General features: G+C 42.2%; 1 protein-coding gene across 6 annotated transcripts in view; it reads left to right on the top strand.

Annotated features, from left to right (window-relative positions):
* zfhx3b (zinc finger homeobox 3b) overlaps positions 1-26613 on the top strand; it is a 212955-nt gene that overhangs the window by 167466 nt on the left and 18876 nt on the right. For 5 of the 6 annotated variants that reach the window (XM_058629592.1, XM_058629594.1, XM_058629595.1 and 2 more), the window contains one exon: positions 18810-18917. The exons of the other annotated variant lie outside the window; for it this stretch is intronic. In XM_058629592.1, coding sequence (XP_058485575.1) covers positions 18810-18917 — 108 coding nt within the window. The remainder of the gene's footprint in view (positions 1-18809; positions 18918-26613) is intronic. 6 annotated transcript variants of the gene reach the window in all.

Below are 26613 nucleotides of genomic sequence, written 5' to 3' on the forward strand. Positions count from 1 at the left end.
CAACTAATGCATTCAAAAGAGCATTGGTTTCTCATAAGTGTCAGTTCAATTACTCTGAAAAGCTTTACAAGGAGTTGCTCTTGCATTAGCCTCCTGCTCATCCTGACCCAAAAAGAATATGTTGTTCATCGTCATCACTGCATCTGAAATGAGCATTCTTCAGCGTCTGGAAGTACGAAGATTCACCACGTCACATCACGTCGTTTCCACAGAGATGACGGTTTATTTGAGGTGTGCCAGTAAACCACGTTTTCAGATATTTTCCATGTATTGATTAAATCAGAGTAGACACCGAAAGGCTTTTTTTCCCGCCCCCTTCAGTCTGTGTGTGTTTTCAGGATGATTTTTAGAACCAATGAGGGCAAGGGCCACAGGATGATCAGAGTGCATTCTGCTTAATGACAAGGAATAGGACACCTTCATCGCTCAGGCCGTAAGAAGGGAAGCCCGTGAAAGAGGCCTGAGAGTTAGTCATTACCTTAGAAACATGGGCTGCATTAGAGATTCATAACAGTGTGCCATCTCTGCACCTTTCATCTCCACCAGGGCCAGCTCCATTAGGATCTTTTATCTTTGTGCTGATGGCTGCTCTTGATAATGGGGCTGCCGAGAAATCCCAAAAAGTAAAGACTCAACTCTGACACTATTGGCCCTGCCCTTTTTTCAGCACATCTGAGTACAGTGGAAGACATACACATGTTTATTTGTTGTCCTAAATGCGTTTCTTTTTCTAGTTAATGGTTTGTGGTTTCACCACACCACGGCTTTTGTCCTTCATCTCATGTCCCACCGTGATGCAAACATCCTTTTTGTGCATGCTGTTAATCAGTGTGGGCTACACATGTGACAGGTAAACTCTTATGAGGTTATAGTTTAGTCAAATATTGGCATTATTTCCACTGATGGCCCCCTGAAAATGCATTACTGTTATTTCATGCAATGCCTCGTTGAAAACTTTGCTTTTGGGCAGACAAACACAACACCATAATGTTATATTAATTCATGCACGCCAATGTTTTTCAAATGTTACAGTAATTATGAAAAATATTCGTACTTTTCCCCCACATAGCCGCAGCAGAGCAAATCTCATTTCCAAGGCAAAGCGGGAAGGAACACACCGAATAATCATTGTGTTTAATGCTCTGGTCATAATCCCAGGTTTTATGATGGTTTTCTAATGATTTTCTAATGATGGTAAATATTAGTAGAGAGTACAGCCATAATTTGAACACAGCAGTCGTTTTTTCAATGCTCTATCAGCACACGCGATTGCAACTACAATGAATATTGCACTGGGAATGAGATTTAAGAGCCATCCCTTTTGGTGTTTTATTTTGCCGTCTCCCCCTCTGCCATAAATCCTCATTGCGGTGCTCTTGAAGCCTCCGCCCTTGCCTCCTTTCCCCAGGTGGGAATACAATTAGGTGCAGGGGCCATTTCATTCAGTGCCACTGTCTGTCCACCGCAGTCATTCGTAAAAAACGCTGGAGCTGTCCCAACGGAGAAAACAGTGGACTCCTGGGAAATATAAAAAAACAAGAATAGAAGAGGGAGAGAAACAGAGGAATATAGTAGAGATGAGCACAAAGACAGGGGAACATCTCCAGAATTGCTGTCAGAGGAGATACAAGCTTGGCCTCAGATGAGTGACAATATTGAGCAAAATATGTATTGGAGACAAAGGCTTTGTCTCCTTCCTGTGCCTTTTCAATGAATTACACCTCTCCACCCCCTACCCCCAGCTTTTTAATTAAATGGCTGCAGCTCCATCTCTCTATCCGTAGCTCCCCATTACAGAGGCTAGATAAGGGATTGCTATCTGTAGCATGTTAAGAAAGGCTGCTGGGCAGCCAAGCCTCATGAAATTTGTCACAAGATCTCATTTTCCTCATTGCCAGACGTGATGCTTATAATTGATGTGGAGGCAGCAGTAATTTATTGGCCGTCCACAATTATCATCCCCTTCTAGCTGGGGGATGTGACTGCAATTTTTATGGGTGTGTGTGTGTGTGTGTGTGTGTGTGTGTGTGTGTGTGTGTGTGTGTGTGTTGTTGGTGTGTCTGGGTTTTTTTTTTTGGGGGGGGGGGACACTTTTTCCTATAAATTAATGCAAAAGCATGGTTTTCCCTGTTGCATGGTAAGTGTGCATGTGTGTGTGTGTGTGTTTACCACTTAAGAATGCAAATGAATGACAGGCTCCATATCATAAACAATATGTGGCCTGTGATGCATCCATGTTCACTTTAGGTGTTAAAGCTGTCAGTGTGCCAGATGTACTTTCACACATAGCAGAGGGTGGAAGGGCAGTCTGAAGCCTGGGAGATGGGAGATGTGGGGGGGGGGGGGTCACAAAGGGCGGGCCACAGGGGCAGAGGGGGCTGGTGCTGCAGCCCTTTGTCCATAGCTCCTCCTTATGTCTTAAGGGTTTGTTTTCACATAGTAAAAACAATGACCCCGGGGGCAGAGTGTTAATAGTGTTTCTGCCTGAATAGTGAGACTGTCACACGTAATGCAGTCAGTCATTTACTAGTGTTTTAATCAATAAATTATTCTTCTCCAAAATTTTCACAAAAATGCACATTTTGTCCAGGGGCCATTTGCCTCTGTGATTATAGGCCCTAAGTGAACTGAAGGTGATAGTGATGATAGTAAATGACAGTGTAATGCAGACCTGAAATGTCTATGTTCTGTTTTTTATTTTTTTATATTTTACACCACCACAAATTCTACATTTCCATCTTTCCATGATCTGCAGAGACGTTGCATTCATAAAATCTGCATCCATTAACAAAGGGCCGTCATTAGTGGCATCAAGGCAGCACTCCAGCTCAAACATGAGGCAGTGCATGTATTCTGTGGATTCACCAGGCAGAGGACAGTCAGTGTTGTCCACACATTAGTAATGACAGCGGAGGTTTTCTTTGGAGTGGGTGTATCTGTTTGTCTTCATGCACAATGCACTTTATTACAGAGCGACAGAAAGACTGCGTCGTCTATAAATGTACTGTGCTTTTCAGAAGACCTCGTAATTTCGGGCCATTTGCTCGACAAATAAATATTCACGGTTGTGGAAAAAAATCTTATTCAGGTCTTATTATCTTTTCAGGGACAGCATGAGCATTTTAGCTGAGTGTGCACACACACACACACACACAAGCCCTATTGCTAATGTAAATGAGGGTAAAAGTTAGAGTTACTCCAGCGTTAGTTACTCCTTCATACGCTCACCTGTGTGGATGAATTGCAGGTTCAGTGCTACACGGGTTTTCTTGTTGCACAGCAGTGAGATCCACGGTCAGAGTGGATTGCTGTCATGCCACGGTGGGGAGAATGAAGAAGATGAGGGCTGTCACCAGCAGCCTCTCTGAGCATGCTCTGTTTGTCTGGGGAGATGGAACCTGTTTGTTTTGTCTACCTGCACGCCTGTTGTGTGCAGTTGCCAAATTAGACTTTCAAATCAAGAAGCCAGTGGGAGACCAAGACTCTAGTTTTCTCCTTCCCTTTAATAATCATCCCTGTTTACTCTTCAGGGAGTCATCTTAATATATATTTTTTTCCCCTTAAATGCGTCCTCTAAGCAGGGAGATTGTCTTTAATAAAGCAAGCAGGCAGAGTGCCATTCCAACATGTGAATTGCACAGGAGAGAATTGAGAGATGGAAGCAATAGAGGATCACCAGGGGAGTGGGGGCTGCTGCCACTGCACCCTTCATGCTATTATCTTTATGGCATAGCAAAACATGCTTCAGGCAATCAGCATGAAATTGTTAATTGCTCAGCCCACTTGTGCGTTGCTCTGGGGACAGGGGGCCTTCAGGAGGTCCTGCATCATCAGAGTGAGGGCTGTCCGACTAACTGCCTGCACGTCTGCACACCGCACCGTCCGGCAGACACGTCGCGCCCTCTCGTTCTCCGTGACCTTCAGATAAATTGCATTGGAAGTCGTCAGAGGCACATTCCATACAGTGCATTCAAGAATGAATCCCGGCTGCACGAGGATGTGCGCTTGATAAACAGTTTTTGTTTAACATGTGCAGCGGAGTGGGCGGAGACTGATGCTGAATTGTGAAGTGAAGTCTGAAAAGGCAGATTTAGGTTTTCAGAATCAGGCTGTTTATTGCTGTCTGTTTCCTAATGTGATGCCATTTGGTTTGTGAATAATACATGTAATGAAATCTAAATACGACTCAGAAGTGAGACTCAGGAGGCACGAGGTCGCCCCACAGCGTGGTCGGGTCCAACATGCACAAACACTCCCTTCCTGAGCCTTGTTAAACGCACTGATGTGGCTCCAGGTGACTCAATGCAAGACATGTCTTCGTCTCTGAAGCATTGCCTGTTCCGTGCCCTGTCAGAACGTAATGCCCCTCCTTCTGGGCTATCAGTTTTGTTCCTGTTGGAAGAGAAGTGGAAGGAGCAAAGTTACACGGGGCGTCATATTAATGGGGCCTGTCATGCGCGTTGATCTTCTTAGGCGTGGAGGAGGATGAGCGCTCAAAAGGTGTTGTCTTCAAATAGGATTTCTGCAAGTGAGACATCCTCGTTGGGTGATATCCCCCTCAGAGCAGCCACTTTCTTATAGAATGATCTGTTATTAAGCAAATGAAGTGCTGCGGGCCCAACGGTAAATCCCTCCACTTTGTCATGGTGTGCTCTCAGTTATCACACCCTGCTCCCTTATTCATCCCTGATGTTCTACCAATTTCACCATGTTATACCAGGGCACAGCAGCCTTGTATTTGAAGTCATTCGCCTTAAGTTAAGTTAAGCGTGCATGACACAGAGGATTCCAAGTTATAATCAATGACTTGACAAAAGGCACATTGATCTTATATAAAAAGGGAAGTCTGAAACTAAGAAGGGATTTTTTTCCCCCCACTGAGTAGATTAAAGTTAAAGTCCCTGTAAATGTAAATTAAAGTGTTGACCAACTAACCATCAGGTCTCAGGCCTGGATAATTCTTTTTATTTATTCCAAAGTATTCAACGTGAATTACGGCTTTACTGCCTTTCTCTCAGAAGTGTATGAATGCTGCACCTCCTGTGTGTGATTTCAGGTCTTTGAATCCACTGGACTTCAAGTCAATAGATTAAGCCGACATGTTTACGTCAGCCACATCAATCCGCCGTGAAACTCCCATTTAAGGAACAATTAGAACATGTCTAAATAAAGTTTGACATGGGCTTTTTGTTCCAGTCTTCCAGATACATGATCGGAGAGAAAGACGGGGCGATTGCACCGGGGCGGGGTCGAAGCGGGGAATGGTAACTGCTTGACAGAAATTGATTACATTAATTGATATGCCAATATGTAAGCTTGTTACATCCACCATTGCTTAGGATGATGGCGAACAGGTCCTGGTGATCAATGCAACCAATAAAGGCTTCATTCATTAATGAGCAATGTGGTAATTAATGTTATCCCTAAACCAATTACCCCAGGCAGTGCATCTACAGGGAAAGCGCAGCAAATAGTCCAACCAGGTTATCTCTGTTATACTCGGAGCAATTTTCTCACACTGCCTCTTTACTAGCGCGTGAATTAACACGGCTGTGAGGCTGCACTCTGGCCTAGTCCATTCACACTATGTTATATAAAAATATGACCGAGTAACTCGACACATTCAAACACACAATGTCAAACTTGTTCTGCTTAAAAGATGATTCTTTGTTCAGGAAAGTTGAACAAAAGGTTGAAATGTCATTGGCTTGCTATGCAGGCAATGTCAGTTTAATAACCGTGCGGGTTTGGTTGTTCTATCCAGAGTTGTGTCATCATTCCAACCTTAAGTGTGCATTATGTGCAGTGTTGATCATGTGGTGAAAAAAGCCCGTGTGTAGTTTGTATCCACAGCCACAAAACCCTGATTGTCTTGACAGTTACAACAAAGACGATGCCAGTGAGTCGGAGCCAAGTAACAAACCACAGCTTCGTCGGATAGACGCACTGTCTGTACATAAATAATAGCCGGCTTATAAATCAATGCTATTGTTTTAGGTTATAAAGTAAAAATAATCTTACCTGGAATTCATTACCTCATTCATCGCTCAACATTTTCAATTATCTCATCTCCATATGTTATGAATCGAACAGGGTTTTCTGCATTTCACTTCACAATTACTGTCAGTGAACAAAGGAGAAAGTGTCGTGTGACAGTGCAGTACTCAATGACATGTTATTCTGATCGCCAAGCCCCGCCCTCCATGTTTTTTTAACACGTTTTCAGTCAATGCATTTCATTCATCGAGCATGACATGAAGACTACAGTTGTTTTTAGTTCATTCTAAAGCCTTTCTGACAAATGTTTGTCTAGCACAGCACGGGCATCACTTCAGTGCATTAATGTTATAATAATAATGATAATACATTTTATTTTCAAGCGTTTTCTGAATACTCAAAGACACCTAACAGAACATAAAAGCAGCTAAAACAACATCAAATGGTAAAAATCACAAAGAAAAAAAAGAAAAAAACATTAAAAGCAATTTAATGTCGTTGTATATTTAATCAGTAACACCTATATGTGGGAACAGTGCTGTATTTAGGCGTGTATAATGTGAGCAGTTAGCACTTAGCTCTCACCTTATAGGTGGGAAGCCAATTATAAATCAGTTAAAGCCAGATTTCCCCTTCATACTTGAAACACTCCTGCCCGAGCCGACTCGACAAAAAATAAGAAACAAAACTAAGTGTGAGATGATGACTTATTAGTTGGGACAAGCCCTTTAGAGCAGAATCCAGTTTATGTAAAGGGTGTTGCAGAAGTGCAGAAAGGCCCATCTGTCTCTCTGCCTATTATCCCAAGCCTTAATCGGGTCTTACAGCAGGGCAGGCTAAATAAACAGTAAGTAAGTTGTCTTGGGTAAAGGAACGTCAATGCCTGCAACTTGCTCAAGCCTTTGCTCTGAATGGTTGTGTATTGACCCCTCAGGACCCCTGAGAATTCTCTAATTGAAAATTAATATTGAATCAATGCCGCGGGCCATTTGCATATTGATTATAAACATCCAGGAAGGCACCAAGTATGTCTGGGATCAATAGGGCCCTTCTGCGGCAGGCCGAGTGCACTACATCACATGGCAGCTGCCTGCTCCTGAGGTTAATGACTGCTGCTTGTTAAGGAGCTCTTGTCAGGTAGAATCCAGCTGCGGGGTCTTTCTGCCAAAACTGGCAGGAGGTGAACTGGGGAGGTTTTGGAGAGAGTGTACATGAAGTCTGGGATTTGGACCCTAACCCTTTGTTATTAAGCGTTATTTGTTGTTGCTCTTTACCTTAAATAATGTAAAGCTGCTTTTTGTTTTCTGTTGTCGCTGCTTTATATATATATATATATATATATATATATATATATGTATGTATATATATATGTATATACATACATATATACATATGTATATATATGTATATACATATATATATATATATGTATGTATATATATATATGTATATATATATGTAGTGGTTTGTGTGCGTGTGTTTGTAGGTAGATCAGGAAAGGAGGCTAACGCCAACTATGTCCATCCCCTGAAGGGAGAGACAACAATATTAGGGAGATCAAAAGGGTCCTTTTTAATTTGAAATGAAACTTTCACAGCATTACAAGACAATCCCATAACTCCCCATAATAGTTTCCACATGTTGAAGAGATGTTAAGAGGTGGAGGAAGAAAGGGATGGCACTGGAGACAATGAAGTGAAAAGGTTAGATAGTGATAGAGGGAGATAAAGGAAGAGATCTCTATCAAGCCACTGTTACTGGCAACATGAGCGTAGAATCCCACAGAAACTTGGCCGGCTGGTTTAGTGGAAACACTGAAGCCTGGTAAAGAACTATTGGGGCTCTCTGAAACTGGATGATTCCGTGAACCCACAGGAGACGGCAGACCTGGTGTGAAGCACATGTGAGAGCAGCTTATCCTCCAGTATATGAAAGGCCAGGTCTTGAATTAATGCATCCATGCAGTCTGTCCATTCTCCCCTCACTACCACCACCCCCACCTCAACCCACACCCTGCACTGGGAGCGAGGGTCTGGGAGCCGCGGATGGAGTGCCGGGCCCAGAGAACCAGGCTGCATCTGATTGCTTCATTACAGGCCCTTTCATTGACTTGGTTGCACTGAACTGATGAACTGAGGCAGTGGACAAGACCCCATAATAGGAAGAAATGAATTCTTATCACAGCCTCCTCAGGAGGCCGCTGGTCCTGGCTGGAGTCAACATAAGCCATGACTGAAGGGAAAGGAGGGGGCTGTATTTGGGCCCATTCATGAGCCAGGATCTAGGATCTAGAGTGAGGACATGATGGAGCTTCAGGATGTTGGATCAGTACACAGGGGAGGAACCATAAATCCACAGAGAGGCCTATTGTTGTAGGCAGCTTGTTTTAATGATTACTTTGGTGATTAGTGTTTGCTTTCTCGTGATAACTGACTCCTACAGCACAACATTTTTTTTTCAATTGTTTATTCCAGCAGTCCTCTAGAGACAGACCTCTGTTAGTTAGAGTCCCTGCTTTAGGCCCCACAGCAGCACCCAAACACCAACCGCTGAGATGAATAATTAATTCTGTACCTTATTGGGCTTTCACCCCTAACTCTACAACCTCTGGCTAATGAGTGAGACGAGTCTGCTGCAGCAAGGACAATAACAGCAGCCATTAAAAAAACAACAGCAACACTAACAACCACAGTCATACATACAATAGAAATGCAAAATGTGATATAGCATGATCCAATTTAGCAGCACACTTGGTCTCCTCAGGGCAGAGGTTATTTATCCCCGACACCGACACTTCTGACCAACCTGCTCATTCCACGCCTGTATGCACAGTCGGCATTAAACCCAAGAGGAGATTTTACAAATGCTGCATCTGTTATCCTCGGCTCATTTAAACAAGCTGAACTTATATTAAATAATGTGATGTTGTGTTCTCATAATGTTCCATACTAACACGCATTATTTTAGAACATCAACACATTCTCCAGGGTTGTGATCGCGTGTCGATAGCACTAATTACGACGCTTCATGCCTGGCATTAAAATGTGTCTATTGTGACCACTTGACATGAGATCTTTGTTCACATACACACTGATGTCCTGATGTTTGCCAAAACAAGTCTAACTGTGTCTATGTGAGTGACAGAGACAGTCAAATAATGCTAATCCTATGATGATCAATATTAAAAAGTGCAGTTCAGCTGAGGAGGCGGTCTGTAATCCATCCTGAGGATGCAGCTCAGGAATGTGGTCACAAGCATCCGTATAAATGTTTGTTTATTTTCTTATCAGATCTGAGGACGCATACAGGCAAGATGAGGAGTGTTCAGACATGTGCTCACGATGATATGAGGTGATTCATAACCGATGTTAATACCGGGTTCAGTCAGGGTCATGTGTGCCTGTCAGGTCACACCTACCGCCAGTATCTGCCGCTGTGTCCTTCCTGAGAACTGATCACCTGTCACAAATCAGTTAGTACTAGTACCAGGGCGTGGTGGGTAGGTGGCCTGGGTTTCGGTTCCATTTCTCCTTTTCTGTCTCGTGCTCTTCCTCTCTCCCGTGGCTGAGCCAAAGATAAGCGAGCGGCAGTATAATCACTCCAAATCTCTTTCTCTGGAGAGCAGCACACTGGGCAGCACAGTTCCAGCCCTCCAGGAGCTTTCAAAGACAAAGACTGGATCTCGCTGCTGTACTTTTACGTAATAAAGCTACAGCGCTATGTCACTCTGTTCCGTCTTTTATCGACACACGCTAATCAAACTGTGGTTTGAAAGAGAGCAAATTCACCCCACTGAGAGGCTACACTCGACTAAACGAGTGGCAGAAGCAGTCATTTGAATAAACTTCACAGTAAAAACAAAAGAAGCCCTCGTGCAGGCTGAACTGTGTAGGCCTGCTTTGTCAAGTGTCATTATGAGTCATTTTTAAATCTCAGGTAAAATTGAAAGCTTAAAGCAATTTGGCATAGTGATTAAACCCAGATTAATGCAGTTTGGATGCACCGCTGAGATTAGAAGCGTACGTATTTCCAGTGGTGGTTGAGTCGGTGCGTTACATCTCATCATCTGGCTCAGTCTACTTTGTAATTAATATTTTAAGGTGTGCCCGTAATCAGATAAATAAATAAATAAATAAATAATGTCAATAATGCTGCCAGAATGATGTCATAATAAATTAATAAATTGCAAGAACTGAATAAAGCAGCAGCTGATTGCATGAGATGAGCCTTTTTCATTAGCCGTTGAGAGAAAAGTGTTTGCATTACAAACTCTTTAGACATCTGGTCATTTTTCCATCCAGTTGTGATTTAGTTTCATTTAATCTCTTCACTTAAAACAGGAACAAGCAGAGCACAGGGTCTTAAAAGAGAAATACTGGACCTCATAACCCAGAGAAAGGTGCTGACCTTAAGTATGTCTCTCTGGGGCCGCACAGCAGGGTAGTGGCTAACACTGTTGCCTCACAGCAAAAAGGTCCAGGTTGGGGACCCGAGTTTTGGCTCCAGCTCCACGTGAGCCTCATGTGGAGGATAGTGAAGTGGAAGACAATGAATGCATCTACTGTATCAGAGACAATGACTTCTGTAAGATTTCACACACATAAGCTCATAAACGTCCTTGATATTCACACATAAATACATAAGTGGTTACAATATGGATATTCAGTTGTGTTCTCTTTCTCAATACCTATTGTTGGGAGAAAAAAACAAAAAAAACTTGGTTAAATGCATCTTCAATAATTGCACTGCAAAGTTGGTTGATTATTTTGTACATAATTACAGTGGAAAACAACCTGCCTATTAAGCCTTTAATGGCAGTAATACAGAAAGCAATTACCATTACTTTGCTGCTCACGCTGAAAATAAAAAATTCTCTAAATTAAAAGGATCCTCTGACTACTGCTAATTGTGTGGGGTCTTGTAGAGACATCTGGTTGTACATCATTTGTAACGGCTAAATGCTGATCAGTTAGAAAGGCTTTTACAAGCTGTGTCCTATAAGTGTGTGTTCTTGGGACTGCTTTGCTGCCAGGGAGTCTGATAGCTCTTGAATTATTTATCTATCAGGCTGCTGGACGGTAGTCACGGCGACCTAGGCCCCATAGTGTTTGTCTGGCGACATCTTTCTCCGGCAGTAGCCATTGGCTGACGGGTAGGGATGCTAATGAGCAGGGCGCAGCGCATGGGACCAGAGTTTTCTAACCCTCCAACCCTTCCTCACAGAGTCTGAATTAAGAATTATAAATATCTGAGTGTACAACTTTTTAATTAGGGAAAAGATGAGGTTAGAAAAAGAGAAAGATTGAAAGGGAACGATAGAAACAACCACACGTTTTCCTATTAAGGAGAAATGTCAAGCGAGGTGGTGAAGCAATAGTCTGTTTGCATCCCTTTGTTGTCCTCCCTGACATTGAAGGCTAATTTTTCATGGTTATTTGAACTGGAAAATGAAAGAGAGGTTTGCGATTATTTCCTATAAATGACAACACAATCGCATTACGCTTCAGTACAAACACAGAGAGGATATTGCCTTTTCATATTTCATGTGAAAGTAATGGATGGGCTATGCAAAGAGGAACAGAAAGAAAGACAAATGGTGAAAGAACGCTCACTGTGTTTGATTTGTATTAGAAACAGAATGGATGGAGGTAGCATGAGTTTTTTCCTCCCCAATAAGTGGTCGCACTTTCATGGATGTTTTAAACTGCTGCGCTGTGTAATCATTGGATTTCTTTAGCAATTAGCTTTGAGCAACCAGCCAAGCTGGTTGTTAGGAGAAAAGTTGGCCAGTATTTACTCGAAAAATATACAGTATGTCTATTGTAAGGTCCATTCACACACTGTTTATATATTTATATATAGCTGTACTGTGTTAATAAATAAAAAAATCACTATTCTCCACATCTACTCACAACTATTCTGGAACATCAGAACTTATTAGGCGGTTAAACTTTCAAGAGCAAACACGTCAATGATCCCCTATATTTGATATTTAAAATGTAATTGATTAGCACAAATTGGTATTCATAACCTTGTCATATTCTGTTTTATCTCGGCCTACGCTTTCATAAACAAACACGCAGTCAGGCGCGCAGGGCTGTGGACGGATGAAACAGGCAGGCAGGCAGGATGACCATCGAGGTGGTTGGCAAACCAGCCCGCTCCAGAGGGATGCGCTGAGAAACGTGTTTGTGCGCTTTAACTTTACAAAGATTGAAGAACTGACAGGAGAGTCTCTGCCGACAGGACTCATGTAAATAGGATCCATATGGGAGCTGTGAGCCAAACTCCTAACACGCGCCAAGGTAGGCACTACATATACGTCCAACCATGGCAACATTGATTTTCTGAGCTAATACCTCCACAGAACAGTCCACAGGCAGATGGATGCACTACAAAGATATGCAAATGGTGCATTCGATAAATCGACAGGCCGAGATCTTTTTCAGACAGTCCACTGTACTGGTCTGCAGTGCCTAAAAGGAGAGATAAACAGATAAGTAGCTGTTAATGGACACACACACACACACAGACAAACATACAGGCACCTGCCTGTTACCTGGGAAACTTGGATCAATACATTTCATGTTAAGCAGAACTGCACATCAAATAAAGCCTGGGACCACATCGCATTATTATAGTTTTGTTTATTTCACATGAATGTGCTATTTTTAATGTGGTATATTCTATTTTTTTTTTCATTCAAGGTCTAATAATGTGTCTAATAACAAAGTAAACTATGGGTATAGTCATATTCAGTGTGCTTATTAGTCAGATATAAAACAAAAGCTGCGAGCTGTATGTCATATATAATAGATGTGGGCTGTCTTGTTAAGCCCAGCAGGCTGTATGTGGCTGTGTCTCTGTGGAGAGAGGCTCTGAAGCTCACTGTACCTGGTAATTAAAGAGAGTTTGTGGCAAAAGCCAAACATCAGGAGAGATGAGCTATGAACAAAAGAGCTGTGACAGTTTCAGGTTATATGATTTTTCTGTCCCTTTTTGTGCCAAATGAAAAATCAATACATTTTCCGGGTTATACATATTCAGAGTGTCCACCGTGCTTCCGCCCTGATGGAGAGAGGGGCGGGGGAGTGTGGGCGAGAGTGGGGGGAGTCGCCTGTCCGCCTGTCATAACTGTACCATCGCATTTTCCAACCCACTGGTGAATATTTCAGAGTTGATGCAATTGCCCTTCATGACAGTGGTGATGCTTTTTTTTTCTCATTCTCTTTTTTTTTTTCAGATACCCCTTCAGCCCCCCCCCCCCCCCACACACACACACATACACACTGTCAACCCACCCTAGTTCTGTTTGGTCCCTTTGAATAGCTGCGAAATAGGTGCAGCCATTGTGATGTGCACTGGAGGAAAAAGAAAAAGAAGCATTAATAATAGGAGGTTGATTTAAGAGGAGGCAGCAGTGGAGGACGATAAGCATAAATGCATGGCGGGGGGTGACAGAGAGGCAGAGTGACTTTTTGTGCACAACAGTGTCCCTCAGGCAGAGTAGATGGAAGAGCACTGCCCGGTGATGTTTTTGCCCCCCCGTCCAGGCTTTTAGCTCGCCGTCCGAGCAGGGAAATGTACAGCTGCATCGTCCATTGTGGACATAATATGTGTTAGTGAGCGGCCATCATCTTGTGCATCCAAGGAAGTCTCAGTGTGTGTGTGTGTGTGTGTCAGCGAGGGCAGAGGAGTGCGCAGTCCCTGAATGCTCAGTCCCTGTGTAACCACATTAACCTAGATCCTCTTCTCCTTCATCATTCAAGTAAAACACAAAGAGAAGAACTAGAGCGCACTCACTTTATCCACTTTATTTGTAATGTATCTAAACATGCCATTATCACGACAAGTATTTCTAATTAGTCTCATTTCCCAAGAGGTACCACTTAGAAGGGAAAATTAATAAATTGCATGCAATTTATTAACTGTTCCTAATTTACTAAGTATTAAGATAACAAAAAAAACAGTTAGCCATATTCAGTTTTTTTTTTTTTTTTAAATAGCTACATTTCTGCATCGTTCATTAATTCCTCCTCTATGCAACAGAACGTCAGTGTCTTTGAAACGTAGTGTTGTGTGAGACCTGTGAGTCTGGTTTGATGAGACGGCACCACTGGGAGAGGAGGAGGAGGAGGAGGAGGAGGAGGAGGAGGGGGTTGCTGCAATATTGTTCTAAGGCAGTGTGAGCTATCACTGCTGTTTGTGATTAACTTGCCATTTTAAGTTTTTTTTTTTTTTTTGGTATTAGCTGCCCTAACCCCATACCCCTCCTCCATCTTCTGCACCTCCTCCTCCTCTATATGCCCCCTCCTCTTCCCTCCTGCCCTCAGCCCCATGGAGACACAAAGTATTCATTCACATTTAGATCCTGAGGTCACTGCAGGGCCAGCAGGGAGAGGCCAGCATGTCCCCCGTAGACAGGTCAGGAATCTAACATGTAACTCTGACCAGCAGCACCGAGGTAGCTTACTCTTCTTCACTTGCAAAATGTGAAAGTGTGTGGGAGCGAGGGAGGGAGAGGGAGAGGGAGAGGGAGAGAGAGTGAGAGTGAGAGAGTGAGAGAGTGAGAGAGTGAGAGCGTGGACGAGAACAAAACAGACAGATACTCTTTCAGTCTGTGTGCATGTGACCAGTTTGGTGAATTTGCTTTGATTTTAATGTGTTTTACTGTACATTTACTGTACCTTTAAAAAAAAAAGGACATAGAATGTTTTGCACTTTTAACACAACATAGAACTGTTAATAATACTGTGTTTTGGTTTAGGCAGCTTGTGAGGACACTTTGTGTGTTTGTGTGTGTTTGTAGGGGGGGCTATGATGGCTGAGAGTATTTTCCTGTGTTGTGTTTTTAAAGGGGGGGGGGAGGGAGGAGGGGTAGTATTGCATATGGGGCAGAGAGGTGCTGATATGAGGAGCAGGCAATGCATGAAAGCCCTCAGCATGGGCCCTGTGTCTCATTGTCCCATGGTACCCTCCTGTCACTTTCATTTTGCACCCTCTAGTCCAGAGTCAGTGCAACTTTGATATAAGGAAAGGGTGCAAGGGATGATGGGTGGGGGGGAGGAGAGAGGGAGAGAGGGAGGGAGGGAGGGGGTTCTAAAAGAAGAAGTGGGGGGGGGGGGGAGATAGAGTCTGTGAAGTGTGAAATAAGATTGCTTTTTATCCGACAGTGCAGAGCTAAAGAAAAGGAAGCTGTCCAGCCCTGGATAAAGCAGGGGAAGCACACCTTTGATTTACAGTGTGGTCTCGAGACCCCTGGTTAAAATGATAAGAACAGCCTCAATAACAATAATGATAGTAATGAGAGCATAGACGCACAACTCCAACAAGAGCCCAAAGACGAGCACAGCTCAACCCTCTCCCCTCGTACTGAAGAGCTGGAAGAAGAAGAAACTTGGATTATCCAGGTTCTTCAAACAAAGACACACAACACTGTTGTTGACTGGTTGTGTTGTGTGTTAACATTGTCGTCATTACGATGCACTTTGACTACAGTGTGAGGAACACTGGAGACGTTCTCAGGTAGGGCCTGTGTTCTGTTCTTCAAGAAAGGCAGTTATCATCATCATAACAGTATATTGTGTTGAGGCTTAGGATGAAGGAGGAGCCTGACCTAGTGAAAGATATCTAGAGTGACTATTATTACTTGTTGCTGCTCTTCTCTACAGTCTGGGAAGGAATACTGGAAAGTGCAGTGGTTACCATCAATTATTTATCAGGCCGTTTGTGCTTGTCAGTGTGATTAGCATTAGTGTAATCACTGCTCTTCAGGGGAAAGGAAGGCTGTTCTCTCTCATCTGAAGGTAATCTTGCCGTTTTCACTGTCTCATCTTCTCTGGACGCCTCTTGCACAGCATCTGCTTTTGTCGTCTCCACATATTTCTTCTCTTTTCCCCTCGTTCCCCGTGTGTTTCTGTCTGCTGCCCTCCCCCCCTCCCCCACTCCCCCCTGCGCCTCACTAATGTGTGTGAGCGAGAAGCTCTCTCCCAGCTTGTAGAGAGTGACACCTATGGGCCTGATTAAGCCTCTGCACTCGCTGGCAAAACACAAGAGGAGAGGACGAGCAGGCGTCTGATGGTGTGTGAGTGTGTGAGTGTGTGTCCACGCTGACGGAGTGGCAGAGTGAAGCTGATGTTTATACGCTTGGAACAAATGTGTGTAATCTCTGTGCTGGCAATGAGCTTATTCAGCTTGCATGATTAGATTAATGGAACTGTTTCATATCATTGTATTAGGATGGTTAATGACAACAATTAATTAGAAGACAACCTTCAGGCTATTGTCCTTTACATCTCAGAAATTTGGGTTAGAAATGGCCTGCTGCCATAGCTTTGAGTGTTTCCTCCTTGTCTATTTTCAGAGTTAATCTATGGTTACAGTTTTAGTGTCTCTTCCATTTACATCCTACTCTTAGGCCACTCATGACCTTTCATTAATTATGGTCAGCGTGGCTTTAATCATTCTGTAATACCGTTAGAGATGAGACGAGAAATAGGCAAAGCCATTTGCCACGTGAAGATGTAACGCTGCTCCTGGAATTAAATGTCTTCTTTTCGGCATAAATTATGGATGGGCCGTGTGTTGTGTGTGTGCTCAAAGTGTCATAGAAGTTGATTAAACAGCTAAATAAAAAACCTTATTCAAAAACACACGGATGGAAAAGCATCAGTGCACATGTGTGTGGAGGAAATTAGGGGGTGGGTGTACAAGGACACTGACTGGCATCAGAATGCTGGCTGATGTGTGTATGAATGTGTAGGTGGGGAATTAGTATCACTGCTGGTGTCACATTGCGAGGAAATGACACATTGCCTCATTTTCAAGGTGAACATTTATCTAAGGATTATTTTGTAATCTGAGCACCGATGCAGCTGTACAGTATCTTAGTTCTTGTACGGAGTGGAGATTTATGCAGACGGGAGCTAGATGGGATTTTGGGATTCAGCAGCAGATTTCGACTTTTCTGGAAATGTTTAAGATCTGCCTCACCAGCATTGGCCTGGCTGCGCTGGATGGAATGGAGGGGTTGCCTTGGAAACATAACAGCAACATGGTTAAAAATAAAAGACCAAAATGTAGTAGTTCGTGTGGGATCCTGGGAACACTCGAATTAACCGGGAGACAGTTTTTAAATGCGGTCCATTTAAAAACATCTCTATTAAACATCGGATCTCAGAATGTAAAAACAATAACAACACAGACACTAATGTCTTCTAGTATCAGGACATGGAGGATCCTGCTTTTGTCCTCTCAGTCATGCTAAGGTCTTTACCAATCACATTTTTAATGTAAATAAGCCCACACTAATTACATACATACACCATGGTGAAATAACTTAATGATACTGAGGAAAAATAAGGGTTTTTTTTATATGCAGAAATATTAAATGGTTTTTTTTCTATGTTAAAAATAAAATTATAAACGTGATTTTTTTTTGTGCGCCAGTATTTCCGTTTAATAAGATCTAATATTATTATTATAATATAAAATTGAAGGGACTATGAGAACAGCCATGTGGTCCAGACACGGAAGTGCTTCTGTGATAACACATACCAGAGAGCACGGCTGCAAACCTGGACACGATAAATGCAACATTTCATAACTGGTGGGATAAACAGTGAGTGTTGGGGATAATGTAACATCATAAAAGTGGTTTTAGCTGTGGGTAGTCGTGTGGTGAGCTAAGATTGGATGTGTGATGACTGCAGGGCTGAATACTTGAACAGGATATTACAGTAGCTGTTGTAGCATTGTCAATATATCAATAGCTCGTAGAATAGAGACCTGAGCATGAAAGCATTTTCAAAAGAGCATTTAAGTACATTTGCCGAGAATTAGCTGACTTGTGTAATAGCTGATAGGGCCTATTGACTGCGGCCTAGTTTACTGTTGTCAGATCAATGCTCTTGTATGCAAGTCCCGCTACTTTTAAACAAACTTAACAGGCGCAGGGAATGTTCAGGGGGCACTGTAGGGAAATAAACATGATTGATGCCCTTTTTATTATCTGTTTTTGCTATCTTTTCCTCTGTGTGTTACTTACAAATGGCATTATCGGATATCCATTGTTTGGACTTCAATGCTCCTAAATGGCCTGATATATTGAGCTGAGGCTTTTAAGGTGGTTACAGGGGATTTCTGCCTTTGACTTGGCATAAAAAATAAAATGAATTGTGGCTTTGAAAGTTTTAAATATTTATGATTGTTTTTTTTCCTTGGCAATAAGAAGAAGTGAAATGAGTCTTGTATTGTTGGTAAGTACCATAGCAGATTGCAGCAGGGGACAGTAATGTATGTGTGAGTTTGTGTTCATGTGTGTGGGAAAGAGAATGGAGTCTTTCTTTTTCTCACAATTCTTTTTCCATCTGTCCACTTCAAACCACATGTGTGCATTTTTGTTTCCCCCCCAACAGTTTTTAATGTTCACATTTAAAAGAATATGTCACCATTTTTGTTAAGATAGAAAAACATGGTCGATACATCGATTACACCACAACAATAAAAACAAGTGATATATATTAATAACAATAATAATATCATACATTTGCTCTTTTCTTCTCTGAACCTGCAACTAAGATTTAGCTATTCTTTTAAAAATAATAATAATTTGACAGTGAGTATCACAGAGCACAGGACAGAGAGCAGAAGGCAGATTCTGCCCTCTTTGTCTGCTATAGCCTTGCAACTGTGTGTCAGCAAATGTAATTGTTGCGAGCTCCTATAGAAAAAAACGCTGCCGTCCCTTTAAGTGCTTCCACCAATTCTGATGGCGTGGTGATTTACATATCCCATCCTCCCTCCCCCTTCAGGAGAGCTGAGCGAGGATGTGGAGGCTGCTAGTGAGACCACCACAGACCAGGAGGACCAAACCAAAGACAGAGAAAGTGGGGGGGAGAAGGAGCTCACCAAAGGGACAGGTAAGGCCATTATTTACACCACACATTTTTAGGGAAGACTATTCACAGCAAACATGTGGCCCTACTCCTGAATAAGAGGTCTTGTATGTAATGAAATGACACATTTTTACACATTTTTTTGTTTTTTAAGCATCAAACTCCCAAAACTCCCTGAATCCTGTTCTGTTTCACACAGGCGGCTCTTTCATGCTTCACGTTTCCATGCATTAAATCCCATCAGATACAATGAAGGTGATGTGTTCAGGTGAAAGTGACCCATGTTTTGTGTAGTTCCAGCAGAGCTGTGGCTCACGTGTGTGCGCGCACATGTCACAACATTACACTCAACACTTGCCTGTGTTTAATGTTTTCAGATCAAGGCGGTGCTATTTGTGGTCCTCTTTACTTACAGGTGTAGGTGATGACTCCTTGACAGGGGTTGGGCCTATTGAAGCTTGGGGAGGAGCCTAAGGCCTAAACAATCTGTGGCTCAGGGCCGACTCCAACATTTTAAGATGTGATCAGACACATGTTTTCATATCAGAAGACGTAGCATGCATTTTAGCTTCACGTTGTGGGGCCACGAAACGTCAAACCCTAAACTCTAAGTACTGTTTGTCAATACAGGCAGTTTGTACAGTGTGAGATGATGGCATTGCTAATAGCTGATGCACTATAAGCATTTGTGCGTCTTAAATCCCTTGTTATTTTCTTGTTCTGCTGCTGTTGGAAGAATAATTTGATGATATTAAAGTAAAAAGTAGCAGTGCTCTCGATGCCTGACAGTGCTTCCATAAATGAAACATGCTATCAGACTTCCATCTATTTATATATAGTGTTGTTGTTGTTGTTGTTTTTTTACTGATTGTGTTCAGATTTCAGTGTAAATAAATCATTGTTATTTACATTGGCTGTCTGGATGCTGGCAGTTCAGACTGAACTCTTCAGTAGAAGAGAATTGTGATGATAATGACAGTGAACAGTAATGGGCCTGGATAGATGCTTCTCACTTGTCTAACTTCTTGTGTAACTGCGGGATGTTTTGATTTACACGAGTCAGGTTAAAAGCTGGAAAACAATTCAGACCTTTTGCATACCTAAGTTTTTTTATAAAGTGCGGGAGGAAAAAAAAAAAACTTCATCACAGTGTTTGAAGCTCTGCCTTTGTAAAATGTCTTTGATATTCGAACTTCTATTTTAAATGAGGCTGAGTTGTTTGTGCTCTTTGAAAGGGCGACACTCGTCTTTGATGGAAGAAATAATGATATGCATGCCTGACTGAATATGGCTAAAAGTATGTTTTAGCACATCAAAATAAAGCACTTTAAAAAGCATTAAAATGAGCTGGCCGATTAATAATTCACTCATACCTGTGGTGCACAGGAAGACGACTCCTTGCATTAGGATTCCTCCTTTTTGAAAGGCATGCAATTTGATACAAGCATATTCAGTTCCTTTCCTCCCCTCTGTCAGTCGCTAATCACCAAATAAGTGTGTTTCTGTGTTTTCACAAAGGAAATACGTGCTTGCATATGAAAAATTTACAGCTTCCCAGCAGCTTATTAGAAACGCTTAGTTAAAAATAGCATGTGCATTAGGGAACTAGGTCTGAGGTTCTGTTTGATGTCAGTGAAAAGGTGGGTGGGTTGGGGATGGTGGCTTCAAGGCTGTGTTGTCAGAGACAGGTTGACGGCTAGAGTTTAATGGAAGGGTCGCGTTTTCTTTTTCTTTTTTGTACCGCAAACTTTTTTTTAGGGATGGATGAATTCGATTCCCATTCAAAGCAGGCGTAGAAAATAAGCGAGGAAGACCCTTACAATGTATTTGGTAAACAGAGGAGAAGTAGTTTGGGCCTGTGATTGACTGAGGATGTTTGTACAGTAGATACACGGAGGGTGTCTGTGTTGGAATATGGTGCACAACCTGTTATTTATCTGAAAGGTGCTCAGTCTCCCACTGTCGGAGGATGAGCTGTTTCTGAGGTCCATCATTAGAACTACTGGAGTATTTCTTCTCATCGCTGTCATGTAGCTGTTGGAACAGAGCACCACATTGTTCCTTTACAAATGACAGTCACTGTCAGACAGACGGCATTAGTGAACACAGAAAAAAGGCTTCTTCCTTTTTAAAGCCACTGTCAATCTTCTTTCCTCTTTCTTGTTCCGCGGCTCCTCAGTATTCATTAAAATCATTTAGAGGTACACCACAAGCCTTTGTAAAATGCATATGTGTTGGGCATGTCATCTCACCAACGATGCCTTCATCATCCCGTTGTTGTTTTTTTTATTTATCTCATACATATATGTACATGTGCATGCATTCAGACATATGTAAATGTCACACATGCATTCAACCCCACAGGCGATATGTGGTGTAACTTTTACAGTATATTATCATCATCAAGTATGCAGTAGAAAATACAAGATAACAGGAAAAGGAATACTAAAACCTTAATGTACATGGTCAGTGATGGTCCGTGTTAGCGGTGGCTACAATTGAATCTTCCAGCACGATTAGTTATTCAAAGGGTAATTTTTAATGCTTAGTATGAAGCATGCATTAATCCACAGCTAAAAGAGAGGAGCTCTTCCGCACACAGCAGAATCCTTACCTTCATTAAGGCAAGGTGGTATATTTTATGCAGCAGCTGAATGTATAGGGATGCAGCAGGAGGAAGGCGGGGGGGGGGGTGGTTGGCAGGTATAGGGGAGATAGGAAGGTGAGTGGGGCTGTTAATGCACCTGCAGAGTTAGACACAATGCGATTTGACATGTTTCACATACATGTATGAAAACCGTTGTATTGAACGTTGTGGAAATATACGGTTTCCATTCCTCCGCTGGGAGGATGGGTCGTCCTCTGAAATTTAGCTTGATAAATAATTCTTTTCATGCCTCGTTCCGTACATTTAATTTATTTTAGACGGAGTAGGGGAGGTGAGAAATTACACTTCAGGCAGGATCATCCGCCTTCTGTGCCCAGTAAAGCCTATGAACATCAGACAGACTTACAGTATAATTAGAGAGAGAAAAAGGGAAGGTATCACATGATCACATGCAAGATGTAAAGGTAGCTACACACAGTTGTCCTTCAGTCGTGCAGGAGGATGAAACTTTGGTTATAATCATAAAAACGTTTTTAGTTTTGGAAACACTTTAGATTAGGGAACTCACACACTCACACACTGACCTTTATTAGTAATTATTAAACACGTATTAACACCTTATTCTACCTCTATTACGACATGGATTAAGATGGTAATACGTGCTTAACAATTACTAATAAAGGTGTGGTATGCTACTTATATGCATGTTAGTAAGCACCTAGTTAATGGGGAATATGTGTTCCCTAATCTACAGTGTTACCTTCATTTTAACTTCCGTTCTGCACAAATCATGTAACGTGACATGTCACAGTCTCGGCTCCATACAACACACCTTGCATGCACAGTGAATCCTTTTTTTTTTTTCTTTTACTCTTTATTATCACTTGCCTTCCAGGACTTTGTCTGTGCTTGCCTGGTCTTAAATGTTAGTGTTGTTCAGGTACAAGTGTGTAGGAGTATTTTTTTAAGTACCAATTAAAAGTGACGTGCAGGCTCCAATTTAGCAGCTGCTGCACACAATTTTTACAGTGCCTGCGTGCAAACACTGCCTTTTCTTATAGTCATTATATCCACACAAAAAAAAACCATACATATATATATTTATAGTTATTACTGAGGGCTTAATAAGTAAAATCCAAATTTGTATTTATACATAATTAAACACGTGTGTTGCTTTGACTGGCAACACAAATTCTAGACTTGTGAGAACAACTGTAAATTATTTCTAATGAGCAAATTATTATGTGTGAAAACCGGACCCGTCCTTACACATTGTGTTGGACCTCTCTCCACAGGATGCTGTTGCTGTGCTCCTGTGTGTGTGTGTGTGTAACAAAGCTTTTACTATAAAAACTCACACAGAGCAGCTAAAAAAAAAGAAAAAAAACTCCAAACTGCAGTGTTTTCAGTTCAATGACTTAAATGTTGAAACAGCAGCTGGGTGAGCTCCATAGTGTGTATGTGTGTGTCTACGTGCAGGTGTGCTGTGCTGTGTGAGGCAGATGTTGTGTCCTACACGGTGCATTCTGCATTGAGTCTGTTTAATGAACTTGATGATTAGCATCCCCTAGATGCAGCACTGTGACATTGCACATGTGCTCCACAGTGTGTGTGGCTGTTTGTCCTTTGGTGTTGCTCACTCACAAACAGACACAGCAAATGTTATAAATTGTTTCTTCATAAAACAGTGCAGATATGTAGATTTAATATTAGCTGTAGCTGCTGCTGAAATGACATGCTCATGGTTAGTTACAATCAAATTATTCAGGTTTATGTTATTGTTACTCGAAGCTGGGAGACATTCAGTGCAGTGGTGATTTGTTATTGCTTTTAAACCCTAAGTAGTATAAGAAATCAGCAGACAGAGGAGTGAGAATGTTTACATATTCATATCACGTCCGTCGAGGGCTTGTCATCCCTCAAATTATAATTCCCTTTGTCTTTGAAGATAATAGGCCATAAATTGTCCTTGTTTGTGAGCCAACTCCCTGAAAGCTGAGTGTTTATGGGTTTTACCACAGGATGTCTAATGGCCAGGCAGCAGTGCTGCGTGTCTCAGCGTCCTATAAAGGTGAACATCATCTCATCCTATTGTTCACTGGCCTGGAAATTATTAATGCCCCTGCTAATTAATAACTGCTGTAAATTTCCTCCTCGTGGATTGGTCTGTCTTGCAATCATGTCATTAGACGGCATGATACTCTCTTTATATGCTGCAGTTCAGCTCCACAATGAATCCAGTGTCTGTTTGTCCTTCGATTTTCTCAACAACACTTCTTCTGTCTTATTTTGTAACCGTGCACATTTTAAAACAGAATTTAAATCAGAGTTAGTTGTGATTTCATTTGGAGCTTCACTAATAGGTTTTAGTTTCCTTCTACTTTCTTTATTAATGTAGAATAATTACTAGAGAAACACATGATGAAATGGAGCATTGGCCCTTATTGCTCTGGCCTCTGGCACAGGCTGTAGATAAAATACAATATCCAGGTATTGTTTGCATAGCATTAAAACAGCCTGACTTGTAGCACTGGGGGAGTTGAATCATCTCCATATTAATGTCCGGCTTTGCTGAGGGAATAGAGGTGAGGAGAGGGGAGTTGGAGGCCGTCAGCGGTGTGAACGTGAGACAGTGTTCTGCTGAGGAACCTGGTTTTTGTGGGTGTGATTGACAGAGTGACTGTAAAGCTATGCAGCCTCACTGACTGGGACAAACTGGATGATAGCTTATGTTTTTACAACCGGAGGCCCCAAGCTGCCACGGCAAGACCGGAACTGTGGTAATGAGGGGGCAGGAGATGATGAGGACCCCATATCAGTGTAGGAGGGGAATTCCCCTTTTCCCCCATCCTCCACTTCCTCGCACAGTGTTTGTTGTTATGCACGTTTTAGGATATGTACGTATAACCTTTCCCAAGGACACAGTAGGTTAATGGCAGCTGTGATTATTGTAAGTCAGCCTGTGTGTGTCAGCAGCCATCTTTTCCCCCCCTTGAGAGCACAACAGGGCTGTGATTGCTCCAAAGACCATTGCAGTGTGCTGACAGCCCTTTTGCTCCTTGAATAATATAGTCCAGCTATGGGAGGTGAGACAAGGTGCCAAAGTCCAATTCACTTACGGGACTCAAGAGCACAAAAGCCTCCGGTTTACGGAAAAGGGACATGAATTAATAATCACCTAATTGACTTTTAGTTTTTTCTTGCTCTGCCTTTTGTGCTTTCAACCAAAAGCCCACTCTGTGTATCTGTCAGAAGAGGTTTGGTGTGGATGGGGTCTGTGTTTAATGACCAGTCAGGAGAGGTCAGGGTTACAGACTCCTGACAGATATTAGGGTCACAGACTCAGGAGAATGGGTTCCATTTAAGTCCACACATTAATCGGATCAGCATTGTGCACCAACCGTTGAGGTGTAGATATTTATTTCAATGGAAATGAGGAAGGAAATGTTCCTGTCACACTGAGGGAGGAGCCAGTATTTAAGATACGATAAGATAAGATGTTACAGCAGCACAGATACATTTAAAAAAGTAAATCATAAACATCAGTAAGTATAGAGAGATATTAGATGAAACATGTATACAATGTAAACCGTGTTTAACACAACGTGGGCTTATTATATACTTATAATAGTGCGAGGATTGCACGTTTGATCAATCAGTCAATTTATTTATAGAGCACATTTCATGCATTGTGTCAACAGGTGTGGACACAGCGTGCTTGAGATAGCAACTCCACGAGGCCGTGAGGTTAAACTCCACACATGCTGCCTGATAATCAATGAATCAATCAACGTCTCATCCTTGACTGCACCCTCTCAGCCTGATATTCGGATTTTTGCACAGTTAAATGTTATATTTTAGTTTCTGATCATATTATAGATCCTTGTATCTCATGTGTGAGCATCAATGCTTTGATTCCAGAGTACAATCCTCTCTGTAAGACTGTTAGTGTAACACACACGCACACACACACACACACACTGGAGTTGTTCTCTATTTCATTCTCTGCTCTCCAATGTTTCGGTCACTTTTTTCATCACCGCTGACAAAGTAAAACAGGATACAGTAGTTGGATGTTAGTCACAGTGCCGGCGATGGTGTCAGGGTGTAGGATTCTCCAGAGACGGTGATTGATCAGATTTATGAAGTCCTAATTGGCCGTGACGAGGGACTGTGTCTGAGTAAACCTCCCCAGCTCCCGTCTGTCCCCCCCTCTCTCTCTCTCTCTCACACACACACACACACACACACACACAAACATAAAGCATCTAGAACGCTGGGTTGGGCCCTTTTTTACAGCAGCTCTCCAGTGCTTCAGCATAAACAGCCACTTGTTTCACCTCTCGGGTGCTAATTGAGTAATTGTGGAATGGCAATATACTTATAATCAATTATGTTTATCCTCTTAATCATGGAGCTGAGAGCGTACTTGTGTCTACTTATGAACCGCATGTATGTTTGCACTCAAGTGGCGGCACAAGCCCTGTTTTGCTGGAAATTGAGTAGAATTTCTTTACGGCATCGCTCGAGTAAATTAGTCACAATACTGATGTCAACTGCGCGTACGTTGTATTCTTCAGAAAAATGCACTTCTATCTTATTTTTTTATTTTAAAAATGTACAAATTCAAACATTCTGAGATCTAAAGTGCAGGTTATAGTTTAGAGCTGAGAGGGAGAGTCGGTGTAGAGAAGACTGAAGGACAGACAGGCAGACAGACAGACAGGCAGACAGACAGGTTTTTTGGACTCATAAGTGGAATGAAATGTCAGTGAAGGAGAGTGTGAGATGCACGGTGCAACATCAGAAATGGACGGTGGTGTTTGTTTCATGGACATGGCAACACATGAGAGTTTTGAGGTTTTTTCTCTGCTGTGTGAAAAATCACATGATCCACATGAAGGTTTCAGGGTGACGAGAAGACCATTCTGGTTTTCATCGTGAGAGGAGGTCAAGAGGAGTAGCAGCAGTGGACTGAAGTGGAGTTGAAGAGGAGGGATTGTTGAGGACAGTGCCATGACTGAAAGGTTAATGTCAGGGAATGGGAGGTTCCTTTTGTTTAACATTCCCTTTGTTTATTGGCGGATGTGTTTAATAGGATTGACTGTGACT

This window comes from Solea solea, chromosome 5 (assembly GCF_958295425.1).
Source record: "Solea solea chromosome 5, fSolSol10.1, whole genome shotgun sequence".
NCBI lineage: Eukaryota > Metazoa > Chordata > Actinopteri > Pleuronectiformes > Soleidae > Solea > Solea solea.